This window comes from Herpailurus yagouaroundi, unplaced genomic scaffold (genome assembly GCF_014898765.1).
Source record: "Herpailurus yagouaroundi ecotype Mexico unplaced genomic scaffold, PumYag 77, whole genome shotgun sequence".
In the NCBI taxonomy this organism is placed as follows: domain Eukaryota; kingdom Metazoa; phylum Chordata; class Mammalia; order Carnivora; family Felidae; genus Herpailurus; species Herpailurus yagouaroundi.
In genome coordinates this window covers 53,638,204-53,661,599 of record NW_024412388.1, presented here as the reverse complement: position 1 = coordinate 53,661,599, position 23,396 = coordinate 53,638,204, and the positions used below count along the sequence as shown (strand labels likewise).

The window sequence follows — 23,396 nt, the reverse complement described above, 5'->3', positions numbered from 1 at the left end:
CTTCCTTATAGAAAAAACATGTTTACCTAATTTCTAGAAAACATACTCTATTGGCCTGTTACTTTTTATACGTGGGTTTTCTCTAGATGTATTTGTGAGAGTTATTGGAACGTAAAAATAAGATCTCATGTGGTCATGGTGTCTGGCTAGTCATTAGATTCTTCTTCCATCCTCTCTGTCAGAGAAGAAAGGGGGACAGGTGGGGGAAAGGATAAACAATATGCAGAAGGAATGAAAAAGGTTGTACTTTTAATGAGCATATACTGTCGGCTAGGCGTTATTCTAAGTGCTTCACATATATTAGTGCATGTAATCCTCACAACAGCCTTGACGGAAATATTTTTCCCATTTCGTAGACCAAGAAAGTTAATCATGTGAAGGTTAAACACTTTACCTAATATCACACTGTGGGTAACTTGGGACATCAGGATGATGACAACGATAATGGTAATAATAACAAAAGTAAAATAATAAAGTGACAAGAGCAGTAATTATTACTGAGAGGTACGCCAGGCACCAATAAATCTTCTACTCCTAACAACCTGAAAGATTTATTATGTGGAAGACATTACATTTTTAACAGGTGACCAAATGGGAACTAATGAGATTAAATAAATTGTCAAGGACAACAACTTAAGGGGTGGAGTGGGCCTAAAATCCTCTAATGCCAAACCTGTCTTTGTTTGACTATACCATGTTGCTTTACCTCTCAGGCTAAGTCCTAAACACAACTGAGATTTACCACCTGCTATGCAAAGTTACTCTTTTGTTCCAACTCAACATACTGGGGAATCCTCAGTAATCTTCCCCAATAGATCCATTATGCTGACTGAGGCTAGGGCAATGTGGAAAAAGTAGGGCTGGGATTTCTGTTTAAAATACAGTGCTACCAGACTGATGGAAGAGACCTACACCACCCTCTGGCCAGAGAAAGGGAGGACCACTCCCTTGCCTGTCCAGACCTTCTAATGCTCACAGATGGGTGTTGGGTGACATTTAAAAGTGATTGTTTTGGTGGACCCATGTCTGTTTCTTTTCCCCTTCCTTTAGTAGGAAGTTGTCCCCAGACTCACCATCTCCCATCTCATCAGAGAAGGGAAGGCTAAAGACAGCTTCATCAATCATCCGGTTGGGAAGGTTGGTATAGAATCTGCCAACTGTGGTCTCTAGGTTACTCAGCTGGTTCAGCACCATCATGCTCCCTTTAATCACAGGCAACGCTGTCCGGTCCAGCACACCATACTTCCCGGAGTTCTGCTCAGCCAGATCTCTCAGAAAAGCTAGCTCTTTCAAACCAGTCACCCCATCTGAAACGGAAAGCCAAAGGTAGGCAGTGTAAACCAAAATGGTGTATAGCCATACAATAACCTTGCCATTTAGATTTAAGAAGGGCATGGATGAAATCTTGCCATGTCTAAGAGGTCTTGCAGAGACAACAGACCCAGGACACTGTTACCAACTCTTGCTGAGGAACAAAGCATGAGGCAGCGTCTTTCCTCAAACAGCCAAGAGGGCAAAGGGATTCTTCAAAAGGCAGCTATGAGAAGCACATGAGTAAATAAAGGAGCCCATTTGGCTTGATGTTTTCCCCTAAAAGTTTAAGCTTTATGCATTTGAAATATTTGAAAACAAAAGTAATGATTAACAAGTTGGCATTTAAATAGTAGATAAAGCTTAAGAGTTTTAAAGGATAGTGATATACCATTTCATTTCTTACCTCTTTGCCTATTAAACACTTGCCAAAGTCTCATGCAACTCAATGGAAGCATTATGGGCTGCATTTAGTGATGCCTCCAAACCCGGTGTCTTTAAGCTCATTTTAATTACAAATGTTTTCATGCTTGATACTGTTAGGACAGTACTGGATTTGATTTATTGAATGTACATTTTGTACATCGAGAGGGTTTTAAAAATTTTGTAAAAGATTTAGACATACTGGGATGTACTGTTCTTTAACATCTGTAATCTATAGCATAAAAATAAATTTAATAAGCCTTTTAAAAAAAATTTTGGTTTGCTATTGTTGTTGGAACATAGTCAAAAGGATTAGTAACTGATCCCATATGGATGCCATTGTAAACAAATTCAAATGATTTCAGTCACTACTGAGATTCAACCAATGAGTCTTAAAAAGGCTTTGCCTCATGTTCAGCTATTTCATTTTAAACAACAACAACAGCTGAAAAGTTCATGGTTCATCTGTCTTCTGTGACTTTATCACTTCTAACTAAAGAGTATGTATGCTTCTAGCCTTGAAGTCCATTTCTAAAATCACACAAGGATCTAACGGATATAATTTTTCTTAACACATTGTATTTAAATAACTTGGAGTTTGTTCTACTCGAGCAACAATACTAAAAAGGCAGAAGCAAATTATTGTTATCTTTCCTTGACATCAAGTTGAGATAGGGGAGATGAGAGGTACGCTCCAAAGAGAAAAAATAATTCGAAAGGCATGAAAGGGATGATTAATCCCTGGCCTTACATCCTTGAGAAGTTCACAGAAATGAATGATAAAAGGAGACAAAGGCAAAAAATACATTTCCTTTCTTTGTCATGTACTGTTTGACTCAAACATAAAAGCAAAGTAACAAACAGGAGCATCTACTAGGCAAAAAAGAACAGTGTGGGCTGGAAGGTGATCCAAGCTTGGGTATTATATGTACTACATCATGAAATGAGAAGCAAAGGTAGCAGTAGAGTGACAGACTGGTAGGTATGGTGGATGGTTCTATCACCAACAATGGCCACCCTGGAGACTATATTTCCCAGAATCCTTTTCCTGTATGTTTCTAGGTTAAAGGTGGCCCAAAAGTGAAGTGTTGCTGATTGGAGAGGTGGAACAGACACAGAGGGACCAGAATGTTGCAGTTTGTTGTAACCTTCCCTGATCTGCATTCAGTTCCCTTTCTCAGCTGCAGGCTAGCTTGCTCAACAAGGGCAACCCTAGGTTCAGTCCAGATGCTTCACTGAGAACTCACAGGGGTAGAGCAGCCACGGAGGGCCAACAACCTCTCATAGGCTTCTATGCAGACCTCCCAAGTGATCTTCGATGTTCCTAGCTTTCAGACATTCCTACAAGCTCCACCTATTCACCCACGCCAGGGCTGGTTACTAAATGCTGAGTTGTCCATTTCTCTTTCTGCATCTTTACTTTTCCAGGTTTCCCCTTAATTGCATATACTTTAATTCTGATGATAAATTCATTTTACCAAAATTCTCATAGTGGCTCTGCTTCCCTATCTGAAGGCTGACTGGTAGATGAAGGGCATGTGTCAATCTTAATGAACAAAGCTCAGAGATGGCATTTGGAGAGACGGAAACCTGGCAGTGATGATGTTGTGTCCAGTTAGATTACAGGGAGAAAAAAAGAAGAGTTGAGGTTGATTAGAGGGAAGTAACCAGAGGTTTTTAAAGAGTGGGATTATCAGGGGTATAGCAGGTGCACAAAATACTCTAGTGGGAAGATTTAGCACCACTGAAGACAAGGGTGATAGCGAGGAAGCTTCTTTCTCAGTATCTGCCTGGGCAGACCTTCGAATCTAATGGAAAATAAGTGATCACTTCCTCGTAAGTTTTCTTACCATTGCATTTAATTCATCTGCCTTGTCTGTCGTCTTTCTCAAGAAGTCACAAGCTTCTTGAGGACGGGCACTTTGTACAATACATCTCCAAAACCTCAGTGCACTATGTTATACGTTGTAGGCCCAACCACCTTTATTCTCTTCCCTTCTTCTGTCTCTTCCTTCCTTGCATGAGTCAAAGAAGCTAAACCATAGGAAAAAAGAGTAAATGGCACCCAGAGATAACACTGAAAGATGTGTCCCAGGCAAAAACAGGCCATGCTTGCCCACCTCGGCTGTGCCCAGCCCTGTGCCTGATGCTCAGGATACATAGAAAACTAAGACACGGCTCATGGCTGAGCAGCTCATTCTTCTGGAAAGTGGAAGGAGACGGGTGAGCACATCATTCAGCGTAATGGACAACACGTTTAACAGAAGCAAGCACAACACTGGCGACAAGGAATACTGAAATACTGAACAGAGAGCTGACCCTGAGCCAGAGTGAGACAGAGGCTCCTTGGCCTTTGAGCTATAACAAGCCAGAAAAAAAATTACACAAACTTTAATTCACTCCTACAACTGGCTTTGAGGACCTGTTATTTATCAGGTACCCGTGTCGGGAACTTTTAACACATTGTATCCTGTTTATTTATTATCACAGCACCTCTAGGCAGATCTTATTATTTTCATTTTACAGATATAACTGAAGCCTAAAAAGATTAAGTAACTTGCCATACACCACCAGCTAATAAATGGAGACTGGAACTCAGAACCTTTAGACCTCACACCCTGAGTTCTTCCATGTAGAGTCCACAAAATATCTGGGAAGGAATCATGCTCACCCACACAGATTCCTGCATTCTGCCTAGGAGGGTCTGAATAAAAATCTGAGGGCACTGCCTGGGAATCTGCATTTAAACAGTTACCTCCAAGTAATCCTTAGCATGTTAAAATGAGAACCACTGTCCCTAAAGCCACGTGGTTCTGCATGGAAATCTGGAAATGGATGGGAGGGATGAAAGACCATATGGGTCAAGACATGGCTTTGCGAATATGGTCGCCATGAACACTGAGGGTAAGGGGTCTGGAGAAGATACTCTGGGGGAAGGGCAATATGCATTAACAGGTGAAGAGACAGGACAGAGCAGAAAAGTTAGAAAACTGGGCTGAACTCAGACTGGAGGACGCGTTGGAGAGAAGGAAAAATATTATCTCCTCAGATTGACCGATTTATGAAACCCTTTCACATACTGATCTAATAGCAACAAAATCAACCTTCATGAGTACCTGGAAAGTGACACTCTCCAGGTGTTTACTGTACATTAGAGCTAATCTTCCCAACAACCCTGTCACGTAGCTAATTCTTATCTCCATTATATAGTTAAGGAAGCTGAGGTGGAGAAAGTAGCAGAAGAGGCTGTAGGTGGGGATTCTGCAGGGAAATGTGATACTCACTGACTTGGTTATAGAGATGAATCTAGGTCAGTATTTTGGCTTCCTGAAGCTTAAATCAATGAACTCAGTTAATAACCTCCACGCAGTATCAAAATCCAAGAATATGAAGGAGAACTGAAAAAAATGGAGCTATACAGAATCATTTGCAAGCCCACATAACTGGACAAGGTTTAGAAAGGAGGAGCTGGTTGGAGAGAGCGCTGGAGAGACAGAGGGACATTCTAACACATGCCCTGAATACCAACGTTAGGGAGAGAAAGGCTTGTGCAGGAAGCTGCTTAGCTGTCTCTCCTCATACCCTTCATCAAAGTGCACGCTGTTAGGGCTCTTTTTTACTTTTTTTTTTTTTTTGAAAGCAGCATGCACTTAGAGAGAACTTTCATCTGAAAGAAAAATCTCGAAATACTACCTACCATTCATGAGGGCATAGGTGAGAATCATTACAGAGTTGTTTAGAAAGCTATTTTCTTCATTGATGACGCGGAGAGTTGCCTTTTTATCTTCTTCCGAAGAGTCCTTTGATGTGATGCCAGCTGACAGGTAAATTATGACCATGTCTGTATCTAAACAAAAACATACAAATTGAATGTTACATTGGATTCTAGCTAAAGGCAGCAGTTCTGTTTCTTTTTCATTTCCTTTGGACTTTCCCACCTCAAGGACCTGCCTGGCCGGGTATTCCCTCCTTCCCTGCCTCTGCTTCCCTTCCATCATGCCCTTTGTGGGCCAGGAGGCCTCATTTACCCAGTGTTAGCTGAAGAGAAGTTCCTAATAAATTTACCAGATAAAAGGTGATTTCCTTCAGCATTCATGGTGTGGTAATTTAGCCATCCCAGATGGAGATCTCTCTTGCCTTCTGAAACAGAGGATTCAGGACCCGATATATCCTTTCCTCAGTGACTTAGGGGCTTTACCAGGAACAAACAGTTTAGGGGTGACGAGGCTTTAAAATGGATGGTAGTTCTTCCACAGGCTCTTAAAATGTAAGGTTATTTGCCCCTACACTAAGTAGCTCCAGAAAACATTTTTGTTTTTATTTTTATTTTATTTTTTAAAGTTTATTTTATTTTTTTGAGACAGAGAAAGCGCAAGTTGGGGAGGGGCAGAGAGACGAGGGGGGGGTTGGGGGGAGAGGGAATCCCAAGCAGGCTCCACACTGTCAGCGTAGAGCACAATCTGGGGCTTGAACCCACGTGATCTGAGCTGAAACCAAGAGTTGGACGCTTAACTGACTGAGCCACCCAAGCGCCCCAAAACATTTTTGTTTTTTAAAACTTATCAGCGTAGAAGAGTAGTAAAAACATCAAGATGAGAGCCAGTAAAAACATTTCACCTGTGTTGAAATCCTAGCTCTGTAACTTATAAGTTGTGCCTGGGTAATTTTAGGCAGATTTTCTAACCTCTCTACACTCGCTCTCTTAACCTGTCTACAAAATGGGGATCATGACAGTACTTTCCTTGCAGGATTGTTGTGAGGACTAACTGGTTAATTCGAGACGAGCGAACCAAAGGCTGATGGCAAACAGAGTAAAAGAGAAAGAAACCTTAACACCCCCCTCCCCCAAACAAAACCCTCCTATCAGTCTGAAGCAGCACCCATCACTCAAGATTAAATTACTTCCCAACTAGGGCTTGTGGGTAGAATGATTGAGGAGGTCATTTTAACTCAGTGTGAAGAATTTCCTTCAAGTGGATTTACTACAAAATAAAAGTAGCGAATTTCCTACCACTGGAGATAAGTAAACAGAAGCTGAATACTGAATGGAGGGAGGGAATTAAGTGAGCCGGACTTCACAGTTTTTCCAATCTGAGATTCTTTGGCTCACTATACATTTTTTTTTAAACGTTTATTTATTTTTGAGACACAGAGAGAGCACGAATGGGGGAGGGTCAGAGAGAGAGGGAGACACAGAATCTGAAACAGGCTCCAGGCTCTGAGTGGTCAGCCCAGAGCCCGACGCGGGGCTCGAACTCACGGACTGCGAGATCATAACCTGAGCCGAAGTCGGACGCTTAACCGACTGAGCCACCCAGGTGCCCCAGCTCACTATACATTTTTATTGAGATATCCTATGTGGGAGTTTACCTTTCTATTGAGAAATAAATATTTATATAGTATGTCATATGCTTATTTCTTCAGGTCCTTATTCTTGTCATTTAACTGAGGTTACTTTATAGGTACTGTGGTAGGCAACCTCCAAGTTGGTCTGCCAGTGATCCTATTTCCTGATAGCCATACCCTCGTGTAACTGTCTCCCTCTGAGTGTGGGCTGCATTTCAAGACTTGCTTCTCGGGAATAGAATGCAGGAGAGGTAATGGGGGTGGGGAGGTATTAAGAAATCGATTCGGTTACAAAAAGCCAGTGGCTTCCACTGTGCAGGCTCTCTCTCACTCTGAGTCAGACACTATGCTATGGGCCATAGCATATGGCTCATAGAAGCCTCGTTAGAAGCCAGGCACCGAGGCCCTCAGAATTGAGTCCCTCCAGCAACCACGTGAATGAACTTGGAAGCTGGCCCTTCCCAAGTTGAACTCTGAGATGATATCAACTCTGGCCAACAGTGTGACTAACCTCATGAGACATCTTAAGCCAGAGGCACCCAACTATGATGTATCTAGATTCCTGACCTACAAACACTGAGATAGTAAATGTTTAATGTTTTTTAAGTGACTGAGTGTTGGGGGAATTTGTTACCCAGCAATAGGTAATGAATACAGTTAGTTACCCTTTTAAAAAATTATCCTAACAATGATGAGGATACAAAGATTAGGTTTCCTTCAGTTTATAGATTTCCATTTTAAACTTGGAAGCATTCTTTTTTTTAAATATTTAAATCTTTTAAAGATTTAAAAAAATATTTTTGAGAGAGAGAGAGAGAAAGAGAGAGAGAGAGAGAGAACAAGCAGGGGAGGGGCAGAGAGAGAGGGAGACACAGAATTGGAAGCAGGCTTCAGGCTCTGAGCTGTCAGCACAGAGCCCAATGCGGGGCTCAAACTCATAGACCGTGAGATCACGACCTGAGACAAAGTCGGATGCTTAACTGACAGAGCCACCCAAGCGCCCCGCATTCTTTATTATACAGAATTGAATAATTAATGTTGTATCAATGTTGTACATTGAACTGAATGGAGTTTAATAAAATTGACTCAAAGAAGTAAATGCAATCTAAGTTGTTGTCTCTTATTTACTACCAAAACTTAATATACAAATAAGTGTATTATGATTGTTGAATAATTCTCTAATACTAACTGCAAGTTAAGAAAAAATTAATGTTTATTTATTTTTGAGAGACAGAGCGAGACACAGCATGAGAGGGGAGGGGCAGAGAGAGAGAGGGAGACACAGAATCTAAAGCAGGCTACAGGCTCTGAGCTGTCAGCACAGAGCCCAATGTGGGGCTTGAACCCACCCAGGTGCCCCACTAACTGCAAATTTAATTGTACTATTTTTTCATCAGAAATTAAGAAGTGAAGGCTGACACACACACAAAAAATCTCTAAGCTTAGAAATATCCATCTTAAACTTGATGTCAATATTTTTCCAATGATGTAAATACTGTCCTATGAAATATTGTTAGTCCCCAAACTTCTCACTTAAACTTCAGACTGGAAAAAAAATACTACTTGATTCCCTAGTTGGGGGAGTATAGATATACCATGAGGCTGATCTGAAGTATGAGGCAAACAAACCACCACCCCACAGCAAAGGTACCATATGTGATAAATGCCTGGACACACGTAAGATGTACCTAAAAGAGAACTCTCTGAGTTTCCTTACTTAGTTAGCTTTATGACTCTAGATAAAATATGCTGTCACTGAGAGCTGGTGTTAAGGCACAGGCCCACATTTGGAAAGCCAGAAGGCCAGCAGCCTGCAGCCCCTCCTTTAGTAGTCAAGTATTTTTCCTTCCCATTCCAACAGTAAGACATCCACCCTATAAACAGCCTCATTGTCTCTGCCCAGCCTCTCTCCTAGTCCTATCCTTTTTAGATATCGGACCTGCCAAATTTGATATGTTTGTACTTATTTGGATATTCCTTCCCTAGGCACTCAGAGGAATTAAACCTTATAATTAGTAATGTCATGGGTGAGTAATTATAAGGGCTTGGGGCGGAGCAAAGACATAGCATGTGCCAGGAAGAAAACACAACAGCTTCCATTTGACAAGTCCCTGTCCAAGCCTTGATACAAGCATGTGTTGAGGTCAATATCAAAGAGGAAAGAGCAACTCAAATTTGGACTTCGCCCAAGCCATTGGATTCCCCACTCCTACCTCACCATTGTATTCCTTCTGCTACAAAATGACCTACGAACCAATCCCACCCTCAACAGGCAACCCAAATATGTCGATGGTATCAGTTACAGATTTGCCATGGGACTGAAAAAGAGCCAGCAACGGGTAAAAGTTTTGGATGTTCTGATTAGTGCAGAACAAATTGGTACAAAGCCACCATGATTTATGGCAGATAGCCTGTGTTCATATAGCTACTCACCTGGGGCAGATACTTTATTATCATACACAGACTAATCCTTACAACAATCTTACAGGGTAGGTCTTACTCATTAGAACTCCCCCCCACCCTGGGGCTTTAAAACAGTATTAGGCATTCAGCAGAAGCTAAATAATTATCTAGGAAACAGAAGAGAAGTAATGAGATAGAGTGCGAGCTCCTAAGATGAGTACATCCCTCCCTATGCTGTAGCCAAGTCTATAAAGTGTAGTCCTCAAGTCATCTAGGCTTGAGGTCAACTTAGATGTTTGAGGTGTCTGCTCTAGTTTAGCCAGAGCTAGAAGTCCTATGGGAAACTGAATATCATAATAACCACGGGTAATATTCATTTAATATTTATGATGGAATCCTCGATCTTATTATCACCCTCAGTTTGCAGAAGAGGAAATTAGGCCTGGAGAGATCAAATAATTTACACGAGTTCGCAAGTTTATAAAAATTTCAGAGTAGGAATTTGAACTCACATTGGTGAAAGTCCAAAACCCACATACTTAACCACTATGCTAAATTGCTTGAAAACACCTCAAATCTCTCCCTAATGAGCTGGACAATGCTAATTTCTGATGTGTTTCCTTACGCAATTCACTCTGAGTTCTTTTTCCTCTCAACTGCCAGTAGAAGCTGTCAAGTGAATGCTTGTGAGCAAAAATTTAGGAACATCTTACTTGGCTTAAAAAGGACTCCAGTGAGTATTTAAGTAACAGTGCCATCAAAATTCCTCCAAGGCTGTGATGGTCACTCTTCTTGCCATGTTTTTGTTTGCCAACATTAAGAAAAACCAAAAAACCCAGAGGAGAAATGCCTCCCATTAAAGCAGCCTTCTGTTAATGTGTAGTGCAGGGAAGTTTGTAAGAAGAGGTTTAATGAGGTCTCAGTTTTAAAGCTGAAACAAATGTCAACATTTGAAAACCAAGGGGGTTCACATAAAAATCCAGATTTCTGGCTTCTCTTAAAATAGGAGATCTGGCAACCCTGGGCAGGCCCTCCTACGTGGCAATCACAGGCTGCATAGAAAAACAGCTGCCTTCTCCATGGGCCATGTGCCCTCTAGTTTACCATGCTCCCCAAAATGATCCTCATTAACTTACTTTGGGCTCCCTTGACTCACAATCACTGCCAGGCCACAGCCAAACATTTCTCTCCATTATTTGAATACCGTAATAATAAAAAATGGACTTAAACTCTGAACATGGCTTAACGACTGAGAAATCAAGTAGAAAAGTCTGGTGAGGAGTGTGGATAGGTAAACAGCAGCTGATAAATGGCATTGACCAACTAGCCAATCTGTCTTGAATACTTGGGAGTCAACCTTGTTCCACTGGCCTTACTGAATTGTGGGGAACTTTACTCTCAGCCGTCCTGTAATATTGGTCTGTGACTAGTTGATGCTTGACAGGACTGGTAGGCAAAATTCTAAGATGATCCCAATGGCCCACACCCTCACTTCTGTGATTGTACTACATATAGTACATCCATCCAAAGATGGAGAGATTTTGCAGATGTAATTGAGGTTTCTAATAAGTTAATCACAAGGGAGAGAAAACAGATTAATTCAAAAGGGGATGGGTCTGATTAGAACAAATGAGCCCTTTAAAAGAGGGTCCAAGCCATCCCTGAAGTCAGGGGCTCAAAGAAGAGACACTCTCCAGCTGGCTTTGAAGAAACAAGTACATGGGAGTTTTACAGTTGCAAGGAAATGAATTCTGCCAACAGCTGAGCTTGGAAGAAGACTCCAAACTTCAGAGGAGACCACAGACCTAGGTGATGTCTAGACTGAGTCTTGTGCAACCCTAAATAAATCCTTTCAACTAGAACGCAGGTAAGCCATGTCTGAACTCCTGACCCACGGGATGATCTGTGTGATAATAAACGTACATTGTTTTAAGCTGTTATTAAATTCGTGGTAATTTGTTATATACAAACATAAACCAAATATGGCATCCACCATCATTAGTTGTAATAATTCCAGTAGCTCCACTTTTTAAGGGACCACCAGGTGCCAGTTACTATGCTTTGCATTTCTCAATACTATCTTAGTTTTAATGCAGACACACAGAACAACTTGAAAATATATTAAGTTTATCTCAATAGGATATATTCATTAAAAAAAAAAATCCAACAAATAGATATTAGAATATAAAAGGGAAAATGACATAAGATTCCTTTCAGTAGTTTCAAAGCATGTGTCTTATTTCAAATATCTTTTCCTTCAGTTTAGCATGCATCCTAATTCCAGATTTTCTTTAATACATGAAAATTAAATTAGAGTGCCTTTGTACATTTGAAGGGCCGTGCTCATCTAAATGACAGCTGGTTACAAGAAGGAAGGATCAAGGCAAGAATCCTGCAGCTTGTTTACGTGCACATGCGCACAAGCAGACATCCACTCTTAAGTCCACGAGAGGCGAGGCTGACAATTAGCATTAAAAAGGACGTGGATATTCCCCTGGGAAATAAATGGGGCTGTGTTCTTAATAAAGGGGCAGGAAGAAGAGACTCTGTGAAGGAAGAAATCATGCAGGCTGAGTACCTTTGATTGGAAAAGATGAGAAAACTGAATTAAGATCTTAGTCCTAGATGACGAATAGGAGGACAACACATGAAAATTTTATCCCAGGCCGGTTTTTTAAAAATCCCTCTCACACATCTGTGTGATCAATTTACAATGTATTCCTATCAACATCCTTGATCTGTTAGTTTCTAAGTCCTCTGAGAGAGCACACTTACTCGCTTGGAACTTTGTGTTATTGTTTGTGTTTCGAATCAGCTGAAATGCCTTTTGAAATCCCACTGCATGCTGGGTAGGACTGTCCAAAGACTTGACGCTGCTGACGAAGGTGGACATTTTCCTTTTTGTCTCACTGGTGGCTGGAGACAGGAACGTCTTATAGCACTGGTCGAGTGAGCACGTCCTGACCGTGTCGGCCACAGTCAGCACAGAGATCTGGAGGACAGAAAAAGAAATCTTGTTATCTTATCATTTGAAAATTTTGTTTGTTTCTTTGTTTTTTTTCTTAATTCTGGAAAAGCCCAAGAACTGAGAAGGCCTACAGAACAGTTTCTGAGAGTTTAAAAAATAAATGTTTGGAGGCATAAATCTATCCAATTTGAAAAGGATTAGTTAAGGATTGGTAACGGGGAGGGACTCTAGAGTTTGTTTTTTTGTTGATTTGTTTGTTTCAAGATGAAGTCAGCAGTATGGTGTTCTTCTATAACATTAAGAGTAACTGTTGCATGCAGGGAAAAATCTTAGCAAGTACTAACCATCTTGGTTTTCCAATTGGAGGTGGGGGTGAGGGTAAAGCCACAGAGTGTTTTAAGCAACTAGATTAGTCAGTAAAACCTTAGGAGCTGAAAAAGTCAAAATGATGAAGCACAAAACATCCACACGCAACAGATTATCATTAGCTATAAACACACCTGTCTCTGAGGTATCCTAGAGATTAGGACACCTCTAGAAGCCTTCCCTTATCCCACACTTCTCATAAATGTTGAGATAAAGTTCAGCCATCCACCAGCATCAAGCCCTTGTCCTTTTCCCCTCCTCAGCACACAACTTCCAGTGTGCAAGTCAAGCTTATTGGAAATCTTACCAGAAGCCATGAAGGAAGAAGCACAAGACTTGGCTTGGTGGGGGCAATTGTAAAAGAGATTTGGAAACCAGAGTTGGTAGCTGCTTGCTCAAACAAGAATAAAAACCAAACCAACTCTCTTTTCCCAAAGTCATTTTAAATATGGATTTAAAAATATAGATCATAAAACATAAACTACTTTCTGAAAGGCATTGAAGGAAGATTCAGTTGCCACAGGGGTCACTGGGGTAATGGTCACCTTATCATGTTCATCGATGGCGCTGAGGATGACCCGGGCAGCATCCTTGGCGATCTGAAGCTGGGTGTCCGTGACAGAAGCCCCATGGTCCAGGATCACTACTATGTGCTTTGACTGTGGCCGGACCGTGGAGACGTAGATAGGTCTAGAAGGGGGAGAAGCTCTCTGGGGTCAGTCCTGGTTTAGGTAAAAAGACCTCAACCTACACAGCTGTGAACACTACAGATGTGCAGGCATTTGATGTCCATGTGTTTTTCCAGGGATGGCACAAGGATGGAGAGATCAGCTGGCAAGGAGAAATGGTATTGGTGCACTGAAACACTACCTTGAGACAATAGTAAACATAGAACAGGGACTGGTAACTTAGGTCTTCCAAAGATTAAAGCAACTGGGAGGAGATCTTAAGAAGCAAATTCAGTTGGTGGAGCATGTGACTCTTGATCTTGGGGTTGTGGGTTCAAAGCCCACAATTGGGTATAGAGATTACATAAAAAATAAACTTGAAAAAAAGGGGGGGCAGCAAATACTTTGGGGGGCTGGTCTTTTCAACATACTTGAAAGGCAATGCTCTCAGCTGTGTGTGGTGATAACTGCTCAAGGTTACCCAATAGTCAGCTACAGAAAATGGAACTGGTGGCCCTTCGGGCTGCAGAGACCGCCCAAGAGGGAGAGGACGGTCCACTTGCCCGTGCCACGTCCTCCTCTGCAGACGTACAGAGTGGGGCTGTGCTAAAAGTGAGGCAGACTGGGATCCGTGAGCACACTGGGCAGCCTTCAATAGCAGGTTTGGTTTGTCTCTACCAGACAAAGCTAACCGCTTAAGAGAGCCCTTTCCTTTCTGTACTAAAGCAATTCACACAGGTCAGCCACCAAAAGGCCCCTTATCTGAGCATTTAAAACCATGCCATCAAATTTGTCCAAGCCTGTGATAGCAGCTCTCCTTGCCAGGTTTTTGTTTGCCAACATTAAGAAAAGGGGGTGGAGGGAGGGTGGGGAAGGTCCAAAGGAGAAATGCCTCCCATCAAAAGCAGGCTTCAGCTAATGTGCAGTACAGGAAGGCTTGTGAGAGAGGTTTAATGAGGTCTCTATTCACAGTTTTAAAGCTGGAACAAATTAGGGGGAGCTTAAGAAAGCAAGTCAGCCTCAAGAGAATTGTTTAGTGACACCCCTAAAACCTAGATTTTTCCATGAAATGTCAGATGCCAGTTGAGTCACAAAAGCCTGGGCACAAATTAAGAAATATAGGCAAAGTTAAAAAAAAAAAAAAGAAAAAAAAGAATCTTTCAAAATCTGGCCAAGTTTACACTTTTGTTCTCAAGCCAAACATCCTACATTAACCCTGAAGTACCACTGTACTTTCACTAGTCAGTAATATTAAGTCAGTAGGGAAACGGAATAAAAGAATCCAGAAGAGATGGCTACAGAAATGAAAGAGAAACCAGAAAGGAAGCAAATCTGAGTATCCCAACACGGACAACCATGTCAAATACTGAACTCTGCACGTCTTCCAGGCAAGGTGAGTGAATTAAAAAAACAAGAAACAAGAAACAAAAACAAAAACAAACCTAGCATATCTCCTTTCCAACTCAACCCATATGAAATGAAAAGCAGAATGTGTTCACACTGTCACAATAAGTTGTTAAAAAACTGTTTTAGAGGGATGTATAAATAGTAACATTAAATGTAAAATCAGGGAAGGAATCAGTCCCCACAGCATGATTTGTATCCACGGGTTCCTTTCTTGTGAGCTCTGAAAGCCCATTCCACATTTCAAAGGATGTAGAGAACTTGCAACAGTTAAGTCAAGTAAAGAGCTGGGAACAGCAATCTATGAGGGGAGGAACCACGATTACTACTTGGCCAAGGGAAGACAGCCTTGAGGGTTGGTTTAATGCAGATTCAGAGTGGATATGCATGAAACCTTCCAAGTGGAGGTGAGTGCTGATGATTTGCGACAAGGCCCTGCTTGTCCTTCTGGACTTTCCCTCATGGGTGATTCATTAACAGCAGCATGCCAGTCAAACTATCTTCTTAGAAGTAAATGCAAATTAGATGGTTCATGGGGTCTCTGGCCTCTCCTTAGATGAGCCAGACTAGACCCAAGGTCATGGCTTCTGGTCTAGTCTCTAAGACACTGAAGTCTTCAACCAGGATGTCTAGAGAGGGAACAGTAGAAACCATACCAACAACACAAAGATCTTTCTAGGAAAAGCACAGAAGAGGTATTTTCCCTGGGGAAAATTTTAGACACAATTTAAAGTAAAGATAAAGAGAGGCTAAAGGGATGGCTAATTCAGACTCCAAAAAATGGCATGAAAAACGAACATCTTGCACTAGCTCCAGATTTTCTGGCATCAAACATCTGACACTGTGAAGGGAAGCTGTAGGGATTCAAAAGGGAAGTGCCTTTGCCTAAGGGGTTCTGTAAATTGATGAGTCTTGTCATACAAATGAGCTCACCATTACCACCCTTCTGGCTAAACGGTACACACTCCACTCATTTCCGTGAGAAGAGAAGGGATGTTAACCATCTTCAATCCAATGTGTTCTGGACACCCTTAAAACTTCTAGTAGCTCAGATTGCATGTAAATTTCAAAAAGATGGCTAAGCGCATTGTCACAGAAAGGAAAGCTGGGAATCACAAAGTCCACTCTGAGACAGGCTATGAAGTCATGTAGGGTGGCACTTTAGAGAAAGGATTATCATTTCTGTCTCATCAAAGATGCCTGAAGCTCAAAAAAACCTGGGCGCCTCTAACAATTTAATTTCTTTAGTGAATATTTTGTTTTCTTTGGCTTGTTAGACAGCTTATAGACAAACTCTGGGCTTTACCATTTGCCCTTCCTAGAGTTTCCATAGCCACATATGCTCAGTGGTGAAATCATTTCAGAACAAGTTCCTGAAATCACAGCTTCGAGGCAGAACCATGTATGTAAATGAGGAGTCTCTATTTCACACAGATGACTCTTAAGTAGTAATTAAAACCTTAGCATTTAGCAAGCAAGTCCACATACCTACTGCGATGCTCATAGCTGCCCTTACACCGGAACTTGTGTGCTGGGAAAACAGTGAAAATTCCTTCTTCCGAACTGAAATATTGCCACTTAATTCCAGGGTTGGATTTCAGGTTGTCTGCAAGAACTGGAGTGGGGAAAATGAAATATAACCACCAAATCCACAGGTGCAGGCAGATCCTTAGGCATCTGTTTTGCATAAACTGCTTGTAGTATGAAGAAATCCCACTAGATCTAAGGCTGTAAATTTTCCACTAAACATTTTCTTTCTGCTCCTTAAAAAACACCCATGAATAGAGAAATGTAATGAATGCTTCAGTCAAGCGAAGCTATTATTCTTAACACTGCATGGTGACACTCTATGTCCTGGAATATTTTCCCAGCATGAATGATTCATTTGCACTAGCCTCTCCCCTCAGTAGGTTGGTCCCTGTTGGACCAGCATACACTTGCTGGCTTGGGGTACATTCTCTAATTGTGGAAAAGAGTGACATTAAAGGGCTAGTCTTCAGAGGGACTAGACCCATGACCTTGACCCCGTTCACTCCACAGTGAGGAAAATAGCACAGATGGTACTTGAAAGGTCAGAACCACCATCATTCAGTAATAGCTTAGAGTGATTCTAATGTGCCAGTACTGGGATCCATGCTTTCCTTCATGTTATCTCATTTAACCCCTAAAACAGCTGTATGATGAAGGCAGTATTATTATTCCCTACTTTGGACTTTAGAACATATGCCTAGACGGGCGCCTGGGTGGCTCAGTTGGTTAAGCATCCAACTTTGGCTCAGGTCATGATCTCGAGGTTCATGTGTTTGAGCCCCACATCGGGCTCTGCACTGGTGTTGCAGAGTCTGCTTGGGATTCTCCCTCTCTGCCCATTCCCCACTTGCACACTGTCTATCCCTGTCTCAAAATAAATTAAAAAATGAAAAAGAAAAAAAAAAAGAAAATGCGCTTAGAGAGCTTAAGTGATTTGTCTAAAGTCTCATCAGTAAAGGATCATGTTGGGATTCAAGCCTGGTTCCTATGTTCTTACCACACGGTATCGCCTCCCTTCCTATGTACACTGTATCCCGCCGATGCCACTGACGTGCAGCAGGAATGACAGCTACCTTACCGCATGCAGTCCTGTCCCCAAACCTCCATGAAGCCTTGCTTATCCTCTCCCTTCTCTGATGCCCTTCTGACTCTCTTCCCCACTAAATCAGTTACAAATTATACACTCACTATGTGTACGTTACTGCTTTACGTGCTGCAGGATACACACAGTTGAGCAAAAACCAAGCCCTGTTGCAGTAACTGATCCACCAGAAGACTTACATAGCAGGTCATGGGGCGCAAAGCAAGGGGAGGAGGAGTCTGGGCAAAGGCAAAGAGAAAGTGCGACGCGCATTTGACAAGAATGTATAGAAGCTCTGACCGCCACGCGGCCACCCTGGAGTCTGTTTCAGAGGTCGGCAAACTCTTGCAAAGAGTCGCAGAGTCAAGAACTCTGGCTTTGCAGACCAAGCAGTCTCTGTTGCAATGCATCCGACTCAGCAGCTGTAGTGCCACAGCAGCCAAGACATGGACGGCCGTAAGTGTGAGGGTGTGCCAATTAGAGTTTATTTACAAACAATCAGCGGCGAGCTGGATTTGGTCAGTGGGCCTTCAGTTATAGTGCTGGTCCCCTGACTGCACTGTGTGTGATATGCACTCCACGGAGGGCCTAAAGCATGGTCAGTGCCTCACGCTTTAGCGATTACCCCACCAAACATACACTGAGAAAGTGCAGCGTATTTTATCCTCACAAAAATTCTAGGAGTAACAAATTATTATCCTCAAGTTACAGACCAAGAAGCCCTCTCAGAGTTTCCTGGCCTCCCTGAGGGCTCCCCACGGACAAGACCGCAGTCAAGCACGCGTGACCACAATGCCGGTGCCCGTCCTACTCTGCCAGGCAGAGGTCAAGGTCAACACCTGGACTCAGGCGACCACGCTCTCCCTGGAGACCTATGGCTGAGGTGAGTGCATGTCAACATGGAGGCGGCTCTTTCTCTGGGGGTCTGAAGCCTTCGCCTTGATCTCATGTTAGCACTGGTGTTGAGGCAGCCCTGCCGAGCCGGCAATAAAAAGGCAAACACTGCCTTTGGAAGTAAAGCTCAATGACCTCATTTAAAAGTAACATCTGTAACAATAAACAGGCTACAGTGAGACTATTAAAAGGGGAGCCAAGGAGAGCGAGAATGTTTTAAAAATAAATCAGAATTCATACAGTGCATGATACATTTAGTCTCCCCACAAAAGATCATTTTGGTTCCTTATAATCATTCCGCCACTAGAGTGTAAGTATCAGGCAAGGTTCCTCAAACCCTCCTGCTGAGAACTCCTTTGGCATCTGATTAAATTTCATCCATTATCCGGTACTAGCAGAAGATGATGGATATGATGGTAATGAGGACCCCAGGGCCCAGCAGGAATCTATCACTGTGGTGTGAACCCCAACTGGGCCCCTCTCTGACCAAGATGTGGAGGTGAATAGAGGCCTATTTTCCACACAGGCAACCCAGAGGCAGCTTCCCCCATTCCTAGAAGTTAGTGAGGTGTTGGGGCCACTGGATAACTTGGGCCGGGGTGCTGCATGCTTGCTCTTTCCTCAGAAATGCTGGACACTGTCCAGGAAAAGGCTGGGCATACGTCCAACCTGCCGGCCCATGATGCACAGTGTCAGGTTTTAGGCTATCAACGGGTAGGACCTGTATTCGTCTCAACTGCTCTACACACCTAACTCAGACACACACATGTGAAGGTGGCAGTAAATGGTTTCTTCTTCCCTGGAGCTTCTGCCCGATTGGAAGCTACTACAGTCTCTGAAATCCTCCAGCATCTTACCTCTCCCACCTTCTGGTTAGAGTAATTACTTTTCCGGGTAACTTTTCGCTCCTCCATCCCCAGAATCGGAGATCCTTGAGGACAAGTTCTGTATCAGAGTCACCTCTGTGCCTTGAGCAGAGATGCCCAGTTCTCTTCACATCAAGGTGCTCCCTCCGTGAGAGCTGCAGGGTTGAAGTGTGCAGCATACAGGCTGGGAGCCTCTGCTCAGAAGTACTCTTTCTCAGCCATCTGTGACACGTTTGTTTTAACCAACTCTCTTCTAATGCCAAGTCCAATTAAAGATCGATATCGTGACTCAATCAATATAGAGCAAGGATAACGATAACGGTTGACACTCTGTTCTCCCAACACCACTGCCAGCATGACAGGCACAGAAATAGGTAATTAGAGAGAGAAAAAGCCTGCTTGTCTGATGATTTCGGGAGATGATACATGTCAAAATATATCAACTGTATGTTCCACTTGTGAAGTTTATGGCCTGTCAATTATGTCTCAATAAGGCTGATTTGATAATAAGACAGTGAAAGTTTACTGAGCATCGTACAGACCAGTTTTACACACAGTGTGCCGATTTTCATAATTACTTTAGGAGTTTGTTATTATATCCACTTTACAGATGCTGAATGAACTTGCTCAAGGGCAGAGTCATGATTTGATCTAGGTGTGTCTGCCTCCAAAGCCACATGCTCTTTCCAGAGCATGACAGTGCCTCTATGAGGTCAGTGAATACATGCTGAATGCATTGGCAATCAGCAGATTGAAAAGTCTCTTGAGAGGCAGAATATACAAATGTTGGTGTTTCTCAATCAAAATAACCAGCTGCATTAGTGTGTAAATATACAATGTGAATAAATTGCAATTAAGAAGGCCCATGACAGAAAGGATAGGACAATGGCAAGAAGACTTAAGCTAATGTGAGCATTTAATCTTGTGAGAAAAAAACAAGTGGCTGAGCTGCTAAAACTGGCCCACGCCAGCTGAGCAGTCCAATGTCACGGGGTTCACCACTGACCCCACAGGCTGGCTTAGCTGGAAAAGGGCACAGACACATATTGTAGCTCAGAAAGCAGAGTCAAGCTAATTATAACACTCAGGACTCTGAGTGACACTAAGCCATTAAAAGCATATTTTAGAGAATAGAGTTTTTATGCCACTGAGAAACTGTATCACAGAGACCTCTTAATTATTCTGTAGGTGTTCAACAGATTGGAGGGGTCTTTCACTGTCAATTTGAATAAACATAAGAAAGCCCATTGGACACAGGCCCAATGCTATTTTGCACTATTTAATTTGGGTTGGCACTTAGGAACTAGAAGAAAGATGCTGATAAATCAGAATGGACTGGGAATAGGAAGCCATGGATTTTGGTCCCATCTCTAAGACTGGCAAGCTCTCTGACCTTAAATCTACTCACTGTACAGCATCCAAAGGCATCTTTCTAAAATGCAAATCAAATCCCAACATTGCTTTGCTGAAAACCCTCCCAAGGTTTCCAACTGTGCTACAACTCGCATTGCATCCAAAACTGATAAGGCCCTGCACCATCTGGCCCCTTCCTACTCTCCATACTCACTTTATATATACATATATTATGTGTATATGTATATATAAAAAGATATATATATGTATATGTATATATATGTATATATATGCATATATAAAGAAAGAGAGAGAGAGAGAGAGAAAATGAATCTTAAGCAGGCTCCAGGCTCAGCGTGGCTTCAGCCCCATGACCCTGGGATCATGACCTTAGCCGAAATCAAGAGTCACTCAACTGACCCCACTCCAGGCACCCCGCTCTAACCTCACTTTTACCCTCTTAAACTCACTACACTGTACGTCAAGAGCTACATCTCTCAGTTCGGCAAATGTGCCAAACTCTCCACACAAGGTGATCCTTAGCCCGGAAGAACTCTTTTACCGTCTCAGAGAGACCTTCCCTGACCGCCCCTCGCCCCCACCCCCCACCGCAATTATTATCCTCTCTCATAGCTCCCTGTATTTTCCTTATAGCAAAAGTTAGTAATGGTCAGTGTACTGATTTTGTGGCTATGTTTCAGGTCTCTCAGGCAGACTTGCCATAAGCTCTGTGAGGGCAGGAGCAGAGTCTGGAGCCAAGTTCATCACAGAGCCTGGTGCCTGCCTCGTTTTAGGAAGCACTGAGTCGCTAACTGCTAGATGAACCAGTGAATGATGGCCTTGGCCAAGGCTCTTCACCTCTGCCCCCAATGAACTCTCACAATGTCCTCATCTCTAGTCTCTACGTGATGGATTTGGATGAGGTATTTCCATAGATCCTTTAGAAACCAAAGAGAAGTAAGAAGGGTAATGAATGAGGGTCGATAGGAAGGAAGGAAGCGCAAAGATTTACAACTAGAAAGAGCAAATTTCTAACGGACTTTGATCAAGTTTATGCAAAAAAAAAAAAAAAAAAAAAAGGAGGAAAAAATTAGTATTCTTACTTCCTAGTAACTTAGAATAACTTGGTAGTCAGTACTAAGAGATGATTATTATTGACCCAAGAGTAAGGAAAATGTCCAAATAGGACCAAGAAACATTTAGACAGAATGAGAGAGAAAATTCATATTGGCCTTTAACAAACAAGGGGGTTCCTGTGACAACTCCTTGTTCTTTAAAGGCAAGCTCTGTTCCCCACGTCACTTTCTGTGTAGCTTTCAACAAATTTACTATTTTTCTCTCACAGTTCCTATGTTAATTCTAGCAAAGACAATTTCAAAATACCCAATGGCTTATTTTTCTTGAATCACAACACACAAATCGTTGTCGGAAAGGCAGCTAAAAAACGTTCCTTTCCTTGGGGCGCCTGGGTGGCTCAGTCGGTTAAGCGTCCGACTTCGGCTCAGGTCATGATCTCGCGGTTCGTGAGTTCAAGCCCCGCGTCGGGCTCTGTGCTGACAGCTCAGAGCCTGGAGCCTGTTTCTGATTCTGTGTCTCCCTCTCTCTCTCTGACCCTCTCCCGTTCATGCTCTGTCTCTCTCTGCCTCAAAAACAAATAAACGTTTAAAAAAAAAAAATGTTCCTTTCCGGGGTGTCTGGCAGGCTCAGTCGCACAGCATGCAATTCTTGACGTCAGGGTCGTGAGTTTGAGCCTCACGTTAGAGGTAGAGTTTACTTTAAGAAAAATGTGCCATTCCCCTTTATAGGCGTTCTTTATTTCCCATTGAGTCTCAAGATTTGTCTGCATTCAGTGTTGTATGCTGTCTGTGAAGAATTCTAACATATGGGCTCCAGATCCCATGGCCCCCAAATATTTCCCTTCCAATTTCACCATCTACATCTGACCAATTTTTCCATCAGCTTCTCTAGTCAAAATGAAACCATGTCCCCAAACTCCTTGACTGCCCTTTGTAATGCTTAAACCACCAGGCTGATGAGAAATAGATGGATTACAAACCGCTTGTAGTTGGGCTGTGACTTTGGTTTTTCCTGATGGTATTATCCACAAAGGTAGAAACACAAAGAAATTGCTCTGTAGTAGAAAGCTTGTTGCCTCCCCCACCTCAGGGAACTCTGGCCTTTCTGATGCCCAGCCCCACACTACTCAGCTAAACACACAAAGCTATCTACCTCCCACAGCTTGCCAAATATAAGATACAAGAGCTGTCCTAAATACACAAATGGCAGGCAGGCAGGCACACACACACACTTCCCCAAAAGACCAAAAATACAGAGCACATTTCAGTAATATTCTGTGCAACAGCAATCATTGTGGAGGGGAATAAAACAAACATTTTTAGGACTCCAAACCAAATTTGTGGCATTATACCCTGTATCACACCTTCCAGTTCCTACTCCTAGCTCCCTTCTAGAGCATCATTTTACCACATATTCTGGAGGAGCCATATTTCATGGACCCTCAGACAATGTTTATATATTCAGGAGTGGTAGGCATATTGAGTATTTGGTCATGTACCTGGCACTTTGCTAAGTCTTTTATACAGATTATCCCAGTTAATTCTCATTACAACCTTTTGAGGTAGGTTTAATTTAGCATTCAGGTAACCAAGGCATATAGAGGTTAATCTTTCAAGTGTCTGACAGCTAAGCAAGAGCCAAACAAGAGTTGAAGGCTTCCTGTGGAGCTTTACCAAAGAGATATTATTATTCCCATTTTAAGCTAA

At 42.4% G+C, this 23,396-nt stretch overlaps 1 protein-coding gene across 3 annotated transcripts in view; it reads right to left on the bottom strand.

Annotated features, from left to right (window-relative positions):
• CACHD1 (cache domain containing 1) overlaps positions 1–23,396 on the bottom strand; it is a 215,038-nt gene that overhangs the window by 41,470 nt on the left and 150,172 nt on the right. For all 3 annotated transcript variants that reach the window (XM_040470494.1, XM_040470496.1, XM_040470495.1), the window contains 5 exons: positions 16,378–16,504; positions 13,363–13,507; positions 12,259–12,475; positions 5,432–5,581; positions 1,074–1,307 (listed from right to left, as the gene is read on the bottom strand). In XM_040470494.1, coding sequence (XP_040326428.1) covers positions 1,074–1,307; positions 5,432–5,581; positions 12,259–12,475; positions 13,363–13,507; positions 16,378–16,504 — 873 coding nt within the window. The remainder of the gene's footprint in view (positions 1–1,073; positions 1,308–5,431; positions 5,582–12,258; positions 12,476–13,362; positions 13,508–16,377; positions 16,505–23,396) is intronic.